Source organism: Scyliorhinus canicula, chromosome 5 (genome assembly GCF_902713615.1).
Source record: "Scyliorhinus canicula chromosome 5, sScyCan1.1, whole genome shotgun sequence".
Lineage (NCBI taxonomy): Eukaryota > Metazoa > Chordata > Chondrichthyes > Carcharhiniformes > Scyliorhinidae > Scyliorhinus > Scyliorhinus canicula.
Window position 1 is genome coordinate 200,812,620 of NC_052150.1, and position 15,094 is coordinate 200,827,713.

General features: G+C 42.5%; 1 protein-coding gene across 7 annotated transcripts in view; it reads right to left on the reverse strand.

Annotated features, from left to right (window-relative positions):
- Positions 1-15,094, reverse strand: part of zmynd11 (zinc finger, MYND-type containing 11) — a 254,526-nt gene that overhangs the window by 13,697 nt on the left and 225,735 nt on the right. For 6 of the 7 annotated variants that reach the window (XM_038798349.1, XM_038798347.1, XM_038798350.1 and 3 more), the window contains 4 exons: positions 12,671-12,878; positions 8,547-8,615; positions 6,648-6,920; positions 820-1,005 (listed from right to left, as the gene is read on the reverse strand). In XM_038798349.1, coding sequence (XP_038654277.1) covers positions 820-1,005; positions 6,648-6,920; positions 8,547-8,615; positions 12,671-12,878 — 736 coding nt within the window. The remainder of the gene's footprint in view (positions 1-819; positions 1,006-6,647; positions 6,921-8,546; positions 8,616-12,670; positions 12,879-15,094) is intronic. The other variant, XM_038798345.1, reaches the window with a different exon arrangement.

Sequence of the window (15,094 nt, forward strand, 5' to 3'; positions counted from 1 at the left end):
CCAGTCCTCCGGGACCTCACCCGTGCTCAAGGATGCTGCAAAGATATCTGTTAAGGCCCCAGGTGAATGGTTTCTCCCTGGTGTCAACTCTCTGATGTGTCACAGCAGGCTAGATGACTGAGTGAATCCCTTCCCACAATGAGAGCAGAGAAATGGCCTCTCCCCAGTGTGAACGCGCTGGTGTTTCAACAGGGTGGAAGAATCTCTGATTCCCTTTCCACAGGCAGGGCAGGTGAATGGTCTCTCCCCAGTGTGAATTCGCTGGTGAGAGAGCAGGGTGGAGGACTGAGTGAATCCCTTCCCACAATCAGAACAAGTGAACGGTCTCTCTCCACTATGAACGCGCTTGTGTATCAGCAGCTTCGATAACTGAATAAATCCCTTCCCACATTCAGAGCAGGTGAACGGCCTCTCTCCAGTGTGAACCGGATGGTGTGTCAGTAAGTGGGTTAACTGAGTCAATCCCTTCCCACACTGAGAGCAGGTGAATAGCCTCTCACCCGTGTGAACCCACTGGTGTTTTTGTAGATTGGATGAATTAGTAAATTCTTTGTCATACTGGGAGCATAAGGTACAACATTTCAGCAGTTCACATCAAATCACTCCACATGAATTTCTGCACTGAATCTCGAAAGCATGATCTGATGCCTAAATAACATCGGCTAGTGTAAAAGGTCTGGTTGGCAATGAAAATAACAGGCCATATGAGTGCTAAATTGCTGAACCTACATATCAAGGTAAGACTTTTGAAATAGCCCATTCAATCAAAAAAAGTCAGTTCTTCAATGTTGATAGCTTCAGAATCATTTTGTTACTCACCCATTGCTTCTTTTTGGTCTGAGAGATGAACTGCTTGTGCTGTGTGGCTAGTTTCTTGATCTCTTCCATGAATTCCTCTTTGCACTTTTCCTTCACTTGCTTACATTTTCTGTCCATCTCGGCCTGCATGTTGACGACGGCTTTGTTCACTGCCTGCCGCTTTTCCTCCTCCATTTCGGTACGCAGCTGAAGACATTAAGGAGCAAAATTCAAGAAAGTTCAGTACAAACCATTCATGTGTTAAGCGGCAACTTTAAAAAAAATATACGGAAGAACATCTTACCAGACATAAAAGATTGGCCAGGTCACCCCACAGCCTCAACTTTTAATGTCTAATCCCCTAATTGGCTGGAAAACCATCCTTTGGAACTGGTTTCCAGCTAGTCAGGAATCACATTTGAGAGATGAAGCCCATCTCCTGAAAGGAAGTGCGGACTGGATGCAACACGACAAAACATGCAAGATTTTAAACATATTCAAAAATAATAGTTAAAATAGATTACATAGGGATCAAATAATATGTTAAAATAGTGAATCAGAGAGAACATGGGGAAATTGGCAAGTGACAACAGCATTTTAAAACCTTTTTATTTAAAATGTTCTTTTGTGTATTTTAGTGGCAGAACATCAAGTAGGAATAAAACTACTACTCATCTGGACCATATCACAATTTTATGGGATTTTTCACCATTGGTGAACTAGAATCTGAAACAAAAGTAGTAGTAGTAATAATAATAATAATAATAATAATAATAATAATAATCGCTTATTGTCACAAGTAGGCTTCAATGAAGTTACTGTTGAAATGCCCCTAATCGCCACATTCCGGTGCCTGTTCGGGGAGGCTGATATGGCAACTGAACCCGCGCTGTTGGCCTTGTTCTGCATTACAAGCCAGCTGTTTAGCCCACTGAGCTGAACCAGCCCCAGTCAGGTCTGGTTTGTGTACATGGTACAGTTGTATTTGGTAATAGATTGTTAAATTTAAAAGTTCAACCTATTCTAGTTAAACAACTGATTATATATTTATCAAAATTATAAATCTAAGAACGACGTTGTTATGGCTGCTGGATCTCACTCTCGATTAGTGGAAGAGGATTTCACATAAGGTTTGAAACGCCACTGCTCCAGTGAAATTGTGCCACTCTACATACTGTTCCAAATAACCCAAAATAATTTGGTCAGCGAAAGCAACAGATTTTAAAATTAATTATGCTTGATGAATTAAACATTGAAATGTTTACTAGTTAAAATAAACTTTAAAATACATCCTAACACACTAACTCACTCAGAAGATATTCCTCAGTCATCTCCACCAAAATAAGAGCATGCGGCTAAATTGGTAGCACTCAATTCGTCAAAGGATTGAGGGTTCAGTCCTACTTTAGAATGATACGGCACAGGAGGCCATTCAGCCCAACATGCCTGTGCTTGAACCCACAAAATTCAGTACTGAGGAGTGTTGCACTGTCAGAGGTGCCAGTATTCAGTTGAGATGTTAAGACGAGGACCCATGTGCTTTCTCAGGTATATGCAGAAGATCCCATGGGTTACTTCAAAAAGAGTAAGGCAGTTATCCTCGGTGTCCTGGCTAATATTCATTACTCAATCTGGGAGATTATCTGGAAACGTGTTAAATGCAAATTGGCTCTCATGTTTCCTAAGTGACTACATTCAAAGGTACTTCATTGGCTGTAAAATGTTTGGAATATTCTGTGGTTGTGAAAGGTGCAATATAAATGCAAGTTTTCTTTTCCTTAGAAAAATCTGATAAAAATGCCATTTGGCCCCTCCCTCCCGTTAGTTATCAACACATCTAATTGCTTTTTAAATAAATCCCAATATTTCACTTCCTATACATTGTTTATTTTATTATCTATTTTGGGGGTACAGTAACATAGAAGAAATGTTACTGGACTAGCAATCCAGAGACCTGGACTAATGATCCAAAGGCACACGGTCAAACCACGCACAGCAGCTGTGGAATTTAATTTCTTAAATTAATAGTTTAAATCAGAAAGAAAGCTAGTAACAGTAATGGTGATTACAAAACTACCAGATTGTCGTTAAAAACTCATCTGACTCTTTAGAAAAGGAAATTTGCCATTGTTTTCTTGTCCAGTCTATACAGCAGAACACAAGTATGAGTAGACCAGAGAGCACATGGCGCCTGCTCTGCAATTCAGTACGACCAAGACTGACCTTGGGCTTCAACTCAATTTTTCCACCCACTCCCCATATCCCTTAATTCCCCGAGACACCAGATATTTGTCTATCCCAGCCTTAAATATGACTCAAAATCCACAGAAATGTGGTTGACTCTTAACTGCCCTTGAAAGCCGCTCAAATTGCCACAAAAATACATTTTTGTGTAAAAAACCAGACAGACTGCCTCACATCAACCCAAGAACACCCACAGCCATGAGCAAGGCACACCCAGTCCTGTCAACACTAACTACAAAGTCACTAATATCTGGGAACTGTTGTGAAAATTGGGGGGACTGTCTCTGACTAATCAAGCAACGGCCTAGCATATCACCCCCGATCTTTATCCTCAAATCCTTCTTCACCAGGGTCAACAAGTTAATCATGGCCATCGTCTGGGGGTGAAGGATCCCTAGGATACACAAGACCATCTTATGACGAGGGTGACACGAGGGATGCCTGGCCCTACCAAACCTCCTCTTCTACCACTGGGTGGCAAACGAGGAGCGGGCGAGGGGTGGCTAAGGGAACCGGAGATGGACTGGGTCCGAATGAAGGAGGCCTCCTGCACGGAGACATCTCTTCGAGCGCTGGCCACCACACCACTTCCGGTCCCCACACACGCATCCCAGAAACCCCGTGGTAGTAGCTACCTCAAGGACATGGAACCAGTTCAGGCGCCACTTCGACAAGCGTGGCGCCATCTCGGCCGACTCTTAGAAAAGGCTAGGACCCCTCTGGACGAGGCCAGATGAAACTGGGGAAGGAAATGGAGATACGGGGAAGGACTCTGGATCGAGGTGCTACACAGGATCAACTCTACCTCCTCCTATGCTGGGATAAGCCTGATGAAGCTCAAGGTGGTGCACAGAGCACACCTTCCCAAGACACATGCGTGGGTTCTTCCTGGAAGTGGAGGATGAGTGCAAGCGGTGCCGGGGGATCCAGCCACCACACCCACATTTTCTAGTTTAGTCCTGCCTCAGACTTGGGGATTTCTGAGTGGCGTTTTTAGAGGCTATGTCCAGGGTGGTGGGAGTTGAGGTGGAGCCATGCCCGTCTGTGGCAGTCTTCAGGGTATCAGAGAGCCCTGGATGGGGAAGGAGGCAAATACGCTGGCCTTCATCTCAGAGATTGTCAGGCTTAGGGTGGCATGGTGGCACAGTGATTAACACAGCTCCAGGATCCCAGGTTCACTTCCGGCCTCTGGTGACTATTTGTCTGTGTGGAGTTTTCACTTTCTCCCCGTGTCTACATGGGTTTTCTCTGGTTTCCTCCCACAGTCCAAAGATGTGCAGGTTAGGTGGATTGGCCATTCTAAATTGTCCCTTAGTGTCTGAAAGGTTAAGTTGGGTTACGGGCATAGGTGCGGGCTTAAGTAGGAATATCTTTCCAAGGGCCGGTGCAGACTCGATGGGCCAAATGGCCTCCTTCTGCTCTGTAAATTCTCTGATTCATAGTCACACTCTCAAAATCATACTTCCCGTCGTGGACACCTAAAATGGCCTCCAGGCCATCCCAGGAACAATAGAACTACCCTGTCAATCACAGCTGTTTACCAGACACAGTGGCACCTAAGCTCCTTATTTGGAAGGGCCGACATGCCCCCAACACTTGCAGGCATGGCCACTGGTTGTCCACCCCAAAATCGATGCAGCACCCCTGATTTTACTTGATCGATCAGGGCGACCAAGTCCTGACCCATTGATTGACAATGACCCAGAGACCACCGAGCAGCAACCAACAACGGTGACCATTCACTGGCCGAAGAGAAAGGCCATCACTCGACCAACTGAAGACAGACCAGAGCCAGGAACTGATCAGACCAAGGACTGAACATTGAGGATGACAAGATTTGGGATACAGATACAGGCCAATATTTGTCTGATACTTGCTAGTCACTCTGAAGTTAAATTAAGGTCTTGTGCGAACTTGCTTTGTAGTTTAACTTATGTTGTATGTGTGATAGTAAACGAATAGTGAATTATTCTATGAAACAGACTTGTCGTCATTTGTCCACCGTATACGGATTAAGACACACTGTGGTTTAGGCACAACACCATCAACGTTGGACTCTTCTATCGCCTTTGTCCTGCCCACCAGCGTGACAGACTCAGCAGAGGTACACAGCTGAGAGGAAGTGACAACAGACCCATTAAGTTCTACGCCAACAGGTCAAAACATGGGCAAGGAGACTTCCTGATTATCACCTACCACTCATCCTCAGCTGATAAGTATTCCTCCATGTTGAACACCACCTAGAAGAAACACCGAGTAGCAAGGGCTACAACAGCAATGGTAACAACCCCAATTTGTATTTACATAGCACTTTTAAATTAATGAATATCCCAAGGTGCTCCATAGAGTTCATAGTGAAAGATCACTGACCTGAAACATTAACTGTTTCTCTCCACAGATGCCACGGTGGAGTTGTAGACAGTGTGGAAGGATGTGGCAGGTTACAGAGGGACATAGATAAGCTGCAGAGCTGGGCTGAGAGATGGCAAATGGAGTTTAAGGTAGAGAAGTGTGAGGTGATTCACTTTGGAAAGAATAACAGGAATGCGGAATATTTGGCTAATGGTAAAATTCTTAGCAGTGTGGATGAGCAGAGGGATCTCGGTGTCGATGTACCTAGATCCCTGAAAGTTCCCACCCAGGTTGATAGGGTTGTGAAGAAGGCCTATGGTGTGTTGGCCTTTATTGGTAGAGGGATTGAGTTCCGGAGCCATGAGATCACGTTGCAGCTGTACAAAACGCTGGTACGGCCGCATTTGGAGTATTGCGTACAGTTCTGGTCGCCTCATTATAGGAAGGACGTGGAAGCTTTGGAACGGGTGCAAAGGAGATTTACCAGGATGTTGCCTGGTATGGAGGGAAAATCTTATGAGGAAAGGCTGATGGACTTGAGGTTGTTTTCGTTAGAGAGAAGAAGGTTAAGAGGTGACTTAATAGAGGCATACAAAATGATCAGAGGGTTAGATAGGATGGACAGTGAGAGCCTTCTCCCGCGGATGGAGGTGGCTAGCACGAGGGGACATAGCCTTAAATTGAGGGGTAATAGATATAGGACAGACGTCAGAGGTAGGTTTTTTACGCAAAGAGTGGTGAGGCCGTAGAATGCCCTACCTGCAACAGTAGTGCACTCGCCAACATTGAGGGCATTTAAAAGTTTATTGGATAAGCATATGGATGATAAGGGCATAGTGTAGGTTAGATGGCCTTTAGTTTTTGACTTCCCATGTCGGTGCAACATCGTGGGCCGAAGGGCCTGTACTGCGCTGTATCGTTCTATGTTCTATATGCTGCCTGTCCTGCTGAGGATTTTCAGCATTTTGTTTTTATTTCAGATTTCCTGCAGGTGTGATATTTTTCTTTTGTAGAGATATTAGGTCAGATGACCAAAGGTTAGGTCAAAGATGTAGGTTTTTAAGGAGGAAAGTGAGGTAGATTGGTGGAAAGGTTCATGGAGGGTATCCCAGAGCTTAGAGCCCAGGTAACTATAGGTGCATACATCAATGGTAGAGCAATTAAAGTATGTGTACAAGAGGCCAGAACTAGAGGTGCGCAGATATCTGAGGGTTGTGTGAGATTAGAAGGTTTGAGCCAAAATTTGTCTGTACCTTTTCCAATGCTTCTCTCACAACTCTTTCAGTCTCCCTTTTATGCTCCGCTTTCATGCGTTCCTTAAAATCGTTGAATATTTTGGTGTACTTTTCATGGCACATATTTTGACAGGGGATGTCATTATTAGTCTGGGTGCTCCGATGTAACATTCTTGGTGAGGAGGCACTTAATTTCTTTGTTTGCGTTGCAACTGAAACCTTCTCGGTTTGGGGTGGCACTGTAGGTATTTCTTGGCTCGAACTGACAGCCTCAATTTCGGGTTCTGGTTCCTGAATACGTGGGGATAAAAACACAAACACTAAGATTTGAATTTGTATTTCCCCTCCCACTGCCATCCTTGCAAGACAAAATTCGCCGCACATGTTCAATAACATATACATGTAACAAGGAAAAAGATAGGTCTGCGCAAGCTTGCCAACTCTTTTTATCAACACAATTTTTGTTTAGGGTAGACAACTTTTCTGTCTTACCGAACACATCTGGTGTGATGAAATAATCCTTCGTTGTGTTATGATGTGAAGATGCCGGTGTTGGACTGGGGTGAGCACAGTAAGAAGTCTTACAATATCAGGTTAAATTCCAACATGTTTGTCTCACACATTAGCTTTCGGAGCACTGCTCCTTCCTCAGGTGAATGATTTGAAACAAACATGCTGGACTTTAGCCTGGTGTTGTAAGACTTCTTACTGTTCTTTGTGTTAGATATAGAAAGCATAAAGATTTCAAAAGCACTCGATTTCCTACTTTGCACTCTTTAAATGGCACACACGATGCATTAAAAACTAAGTTTGCAGAGTGTAAACTAATAAATACTCTCTGTGCAATACCCAAGTTCAAATATATCCAGCTGACCATTCCAACTCATACTATTTATATGTTTTCTAGTAGAGTACAACAGTTAACCATGAGGAACAGTATTTGAATAGTGCACAGAACAGTTCCAACCTTATATTAGATCTGACTATATTTAGATAAATACACAGTAAATGCTTAAACACCATACATGTTGAATCACAAGCTGAAGTGAGGTAGAAAAATAAATTACAACACAGGACAGTTATGGAATTCAGTTATCAGTAAAAGTGACGCAGTACAAAATCATACTCTAAATGGAGGAAAGTTAGAGAACAGAGGAATTTGGGGTGCAGGTTCACAAGACATGAAAAGCAGAACCTCAAATACATACAGCTATAAAAATGCTAACAGAATACTACATTTTATGGCAGGAGGTACCAAATATTGAATTCAAGCTTTAGTGGGATATCTGCGTAAGATCTTAGTTAAACGAACAATTGGGGTACTAACTGCAGTTTCAGATTCAACACTATGGGAATGATCTTGAGGCAATAAAGAGCATATAGCGCAGATTGTATAGGGCGTTGCTCAATGTGTAAAAATACAAAAAAAAATGGGCTGCTGTTTTAGAATAAATGGTGTAAAGATGCGACAAGAGTAGACAGAAACAGATTACTCTGGTGATTGAAGGATCTAGAACATAGGGTCATGGATATAAGATAAAGTGCAAGAGATTTGGGACAGAGGGTGTGGAATGACTACTGTACTAGAGTTGCTGATTGAAGCATCAATGTTAGACAAGTGGTTGAAGAAATGGGTTAGAGGGGGTGAAGTAAAAGGGGTATAGCAACAGATCAGGTAAACAAATGGGTTAAGACAACTGCTTGTGTGGAGGATAACCTGCTAGACCAGACTGTTAAGTTGCAATTTCCACGCAGCTGGTCTTTTCAGCCACCTAGTAAAAAACTTCATTTTTATCTGCGTAACAACTGCAATTATTAACAATTCACGTAACCTTCAGTGTTCTCAAATGGAATTCTGGCTAATACAAGATATAATTACAATTTCACATGCCCCATTGCATTTTTGGTTAAGCTTACTTCATCTTTGGCGTCTGAATGTTGATTCCGTCTGGATTTCTTGCTCTTGGGTTCTTGTGTACTTTTCTGCTATAAAATACAGCATACGTCATGTAAATATAGGTTCTCCATAAAGATCAACTGTAATGTCTCACCTTATTAGATCTGAAATAACAGTCCTGGTAATAATATGTCAATCTTCATTTCAGTTTTTGGAATATGCGATAATAGCATGAAGCAGAATTCTACCCATCTTTTTGTTCAGTCATAGAAAGGACATTTAGCTCAAAATGTAATTTCAGAAATCATAGCATTGGAGATCACATGAACTTAAACAACACCGTTTGCATTGTGTAGGTTGTCAAAGCTATGCAGGTTGAAAACTCCTTATCCAAAATGCTTGGGGCCGAGAATGTATTGGATTTCGGAATTTTTAGGATTTCAGAATATACTGCGCATGTGCTCGGGGAAAAAAAAAGACGGATTTGGGAATTTTTCGGTTTTTGGATAAGGGATGCTCAACCTGTACATGATAATATACATAACAAATCGTTAGCCTTCTGAGCATGATAAGTGATGATTTTGGATTATGTCACAATAGTGCAGCTAGCCATTTTGATTCAAATATTCTGCGCTTCTATTCCTCTGCTGGGAGTAAGCCTGGGAGGTTTGCTATGGAATTTTATTATATTTTTTCCTGGAAGTTTAAATGTTTTTATGGCTGCACGTGTAATTTCTGTATGATGAGAGTAGTCAGCTTATGTATTTTATCAGTCCCAGTGCTCGTGGCGTGATTGCACAATTTCATTGTGGCTGCTGTGAACTTTAAAAGATGAGGCAACTTAGGACTGTAATTATATTAGCAATAGAACATACAGTGCAGAAGGAGGCCATTCGGCCCATCGAGTCTGCACTGACCCACTTAAGCCCTCACTCCCACCCGATCCCCGTAACCCAATAACCCCTCCTAACTTTTTTGGTCACTAAGGGCAATTTATCATGGCCAATGCACCTAACCTGCACATCTTTGGACTGTGGGAGGAAACCGGAGCACCCGGAGGAAACCCACGCAGACACGGGGAGAACGTGCAGACACCGCGCAGACAGTGACCCAGCGGGGAATCGAATGTGGGACCCTGGCGCTGTGAAGCCACAGTGCTACCATGCTGCCCATAACATTGGTAATAAATTGGGTTATTGATGAAAAAGCACAGAACTTGAGAACTAAGTATGGTTGGAAGCATTAGGAATATATTTAACTTATTCAACAAATCTGCTATTCAGTAACCTACAGGGGCAGCACGGTAGCACAGTGGTTAGTTAGCACAATTGCTTCACAGCTCCAGGGTCTCAGGTTTGATTCCTGGCTTGCATCACTGTCTGGGTGGAGTCTGCACATTCCCTCCCCGAGTCTACGTGGGTTTCCTCCCACAGTCCAAAGATGTGCAGGTTAGGTGGATTGGCCATGATAAATTGCCCTTAGTGTCCAAAAGGTCAGGTGGGGTTACTGTGTTACGAAGATAGGGTGGAAGCGTAGGATTGGGTGCTCTTTCTTTCCAAGAGCCTGCGCAGACTCGATGGGCTGAATGTCCTCCTTCTGCACTGTAAATTATTTGATTCTCTGAACTTCTTATTTTGCTCAGGCAGGGCACCACTATTTTATCCTGGCTTCATAAAAACAATCATTTAAAACTGGGCGGTTGAGTGGTTAGCACTGCTGCCTCACAGCACCAGGGACCGGGGTTACATTCGGCCTTGGGTGACTGTGTGGAGTTCACACGTTCGCCCTATAGCTGTGTGGGTTTCCTCCGGGTGCTTCAGTTTCCTCCCACAAACCAAAGATGTGCGGGTTAAGTGGATTGGTCATGCTAAATTGCCCCTTAGTGTCCGAAGATGTGCAGTTTAGGTGGGGTTATTGGGATAGGGCGGGCGTGGGCCATGGTAGGATGTTCTTTCAGTGGGCCAGCGCAGACTAGATGGGCCGAATGGTCTCCTTCTACACCAGGGGTGGGCAAACTTTTCCGTGCAAGGGCCACATTCAGAAATTCAGAATGTAGAATCTACACTGTTGCAATTATATGAAAACAAACATATATTTTTAGCTCCGCAGTTAAAGAATGGTGAGCCAAAGGGCGTATTTCAGTTTCTACATTACTCAGAAATTCTAAGTATACCAAAATTATACAAATGGAGCATCATATTCCACTGGCTGGCTGTAGATGCAGTTGATTTTTTACTTGCAATCGTTTTTCTCATCTATCATCTTCCAGCTCCAAAACAACTTGAATACTGAATAATACTGCTCTAATAGTATTGTAAATTTTCAACATAATAACACTTTGGAGTGCTGTCAAGATAATTTGTCGCATTGGGCTTTAGGTAATGTCTGGAAACAGACCAAACATTTCCCTTTTGATGTATTCTGAGGCATTTGAAGAGAACTCATCTAATTCATCTTAATCATAGTCATAGAGTCATATTGTACAGAAGTGGCCTTTTGACCCATCAAGTCTGCACAGAAAAAACTACACTAAATCTACACTAAACGCAGTTGACAGCACTTTGCCCATTGCCTTGAATATTATGACATTTCACGTGCTCATCCAAGGTTGTGAGGTTTGCCTCTGCTACCCTCCCAGGCAGTTCATTCCAGACTCTCACCACTTTCTGGGTGAAAGAAATTTTTGTCAAATCCCCTAGAAGCCTCAGGCCACTCACCTTAAAATGATGCCCCTCGTTATTGACCCTTCAACTAAGGGGAACAGCTGCTTCCGATCTGCCCTGTCCATACCCCTCAAAATCTTATACATCTCAATCAGGTCACCCCCTCAGCTTTTCCTGCTTTAAAGAAAACAACTAGAGCCTATCCAACCTCTCTTCATAGCTCAAATGCTGGTAATCGCTCTTTTGGTCAGTTTTAGTCATTGGATTCTTTCTTGGTAATGAAGTCAGACGTGTAATTAATACTGCTCATATTTGGGAGCGAGAACAGGCCAATCAGCCTCCCCCGAGTCTCTTCTAACATTTAACTTGACTAAGGCTCATCTGCGTTATTGTACTGGAGTACCTACAAATTTCTTGTTCCTTAAAATAACTATATAATTTTGTTCCTGTAAACATTTAATGCCAGCTATTACAACTGACCTAGTTCTATTTTCTTCATCCTACTTGCCTTGGCTCTGTAACTTTTAATTCTCTTACACAAGAATCCAGTTTTGAAATTTTCAATTAACCTAGCCTCAACAGCTTTTTGGCACAGTGATTCACTACTCTGTGTGTATACAACACACCCCTGGATGGCCTCGTTTTAATTTGAAGGTTGTGCCCAATGTCCTATGGTGGGGTCTGAGCTCAACCTCAAGATTGCTGGTCTAATACCAGAATCACTATACTTTGTCTCTCCTGAAGGCCGTTACTTTCACAGGGTTGTTACACAGGCTCTAACATTGTACCCAAATGCTCCGGGGCGGCACGGTAGCACAGTGGTTAGCATTGTTGCTTCACAGCTCCAGGGTCCCAGGTTCGCTTCCTGGCTTGGGTCACTGTCTGTGTGGAGTCTGCACATTCTCCCCGTGTCTGCGTTGGTTTCCTCCGGGTGCTCCGGTTTCCTCCCATAGTCCAAAGATGTGCCGGTTGGGTGAACTGGCCATGCTAACTTGCCCTTAGTGTCCAAAAAGGTTAGGTGGGGTTACAGGGTTACGGCGATGAGGTGGAAGTGTGGGCTTAAGTAGGGTGCTCTTTCCAAGGGCCGGTGCAGACTCGATGGGCCAAATGGCCATCTCCTGCACTATCGATTCTTTAAAAAAAGAGAGAGACTGGACAAGGAATACTAGCAAGCTTTTTGATCCAGTCAGTTGCTGAAATCACTTGACATTACTTTAGGAGGTGCCAGCAGACAGCAACCTGACTGATTTTTACTTTTCCTGACCAGAAAGCACAACTGGAGGAAGCCATCCATCCTACTGGCTCACAAAGACAATTAATTGAATTTGGATTCCTTCTTGGCCTGCGTAGGGTGTTTTTCAAATCATCTAGGAACATTTATTTGCGTTAAAAGTAACTTGCAAGCTTCAGGATAACTTCCTAATAACACTTGAATATATCGAAAACAACCAAATGAATTGGCACTTACATGCAAAACCTACCTGCTCATTACTTGTGGAAGAGATGCTGGATTCTGCTTCTTCTTCCATTTTATCCTCTGCTTTACTCTTCCAGAACCTGCCTTCACGAACAAAGCGTTGGTGCAGCTCAAGCTCATCGCAGGCTTTCTTCCAACCAAGACTCCGTTTTACTGCCAGCTGGTGAACATTAACACCAATATCCTGGATATTCTCTGATGGAATCCATGCCCTGTAACCAAAAAGTCCATTTATCAGAAATAATATTTTAGAAGGCAAGCAATTCAACTGGTACTGCCTGAAATTAAACTTTTAACATTATCAGATGTTAATTTATTTAAATAATCAGATAAAGATATTTTCCTGAAGTTTGTGTCTGTGGCACAGCATCCATCCCGTCTTAGGGAGCAATCAACAGCTTCCACCACAAGGAACCACAAAGGAGAAAATAAATCAAAATTCACAAAGAGCTGTACTCATGGGCCTTTCAACGGCTGATTAAATTGCAGCACACAGTCAATTCAGCTTCCGTCTTCCTATTAAGCGAATATTGAAAATTGGAGACACATTATTATAGCTTTATCTTCTCAATTTTCACTCATATGGAAATAAAATTAATTAGGTTATAAAAAGAATGATCACAAATTTAATTTTACCCAATATTGTCTTCTAAATGAGGATGGCAGATACCCGTCAAGCCTTCTAACCCCCCCCCCCCCGGGGTTATTGGCCCCAATAACCCCGAGCAGAAGGATAGTTAACTGAATTTGAGCTCTCAAGAGCAGAACTCTAGGTGAAGTGGCCTTGCAGAGCTTCACAAGTGAGAGCACCAAAAACTGCAAGCATTAAACCAGACCTTGCCTGATACAACAGAATAGCTGTAGCATTTCAAATATGATTAGGATTACCAAACAGCTCTGCACTTAACAACACTAATTCTTGTAGTGCAATATGACAGAAAAAAACCACCTTATCCAACACTAGATTGGAGTTTAAAATAGTAAATTAGTAATGACATGCATCACAATATGGATTTGGTAAAACACTAAAGCTTTAGACTGAGCTATCTGTGGGATTTCTTTTTTCTTCTCAGTTTTTCAGCTGCCACTGACATTGTTTTGTTCTAGTTTTGTTTAAATGGAATTAACAAAAGAGATGGAAATTAGTAACTGGAAGACCATGGTACACTTAGAAGGTAAATCAATGGAAACAGTAGTCAACCTTGTGCAACCAGACTATCAATAGTCTCCTTAATGCTAAAGATATTTATTCACCAACTGCTGAGTTCTCTTCTGCTTCTGTAATTCAATTCCATCAGGTTTTCACTAGATTGCGTTACAATCCCAGTTGATGGTACTACTGGACAGGACAGGAATGGAACCCTGACTCAAATGGAGGGAGGGTGACATTGAAATCTGGCAGCTTTCAATTATTATGGTGCAAGGTAATTTGGAGTCAGAAACATCACAGGACAATTCTACATACAAGAGTTGCATTAATGCCAAATACTCACATAAGAATGGATCTGCATAAATGGGGACTTCTCTTTTTATGTGAAAATTCCAGATGCACACCAAATTACAGTAAAAAAAAAAGGCCTGCCAAATTTGGGAATGAGTCAGGGGGCGGACAGTGCCAGCTGGGGAATCCAGTTAGTTAGCAGTTCTCTCTGTGAAGTTAATGAAGCTTTATATTCTTTGGCTGAGTAGAATTGATTAAATTACTTAATCAACAAATGTCAATAATCATAATGCCGTTAGCTGGTGTGGTAGAAAGTGGCTGAACATCTGACAATTTTTCAAAGAAAATAATTTTATCCGTCTATTTCTATATGACAGAAGATTAGATTTAGTTAATTAACATAAAATGCTTAGATTATTATGCATCAAAATGTGCCTTGTGCACAAACTTGAAGTCAGCTGAAGTCAGATCACAAGTATCTTATTTTTATAAGTGGTAACAAAATTTTGTCAATGGTGGAGGCATACAAATCCTCAACTGTCACCACCAGACAAAATAACATGACCCGTTGACTAATTTCAGAATTTAAATTTTCCTCATACAAATCTTTTATAATAGTAATCTTTATTGTCACAAGTAGGCTTAAATTAACACTGCAATGAAGTTACTGTGAAATCCCCTGGCCGCCACATTCCAGCACCTGTTCAGGTACGCTGAGGGAGAATTCAGAATGTCCAATTCACCTAACAAGCACGTCTTTCAGGACTTGTAGGAGGAAACCAGGGTACCCGGAGGAAACCCATGCAGACACGGGGAGAACGTGCAGACTCCGCACAGACAGTGACCCAATCCGGGATTGAACCCGGGTCCATGGCGCTGTGAAGCAACAGTACTAACCACTGTGCTACTATGCCGCCCCAGTTAGTTACAACACACAGAAGCAGTTTAAAATGTTATGCAAATACAGTTGTGTTCAACAGATTTAGA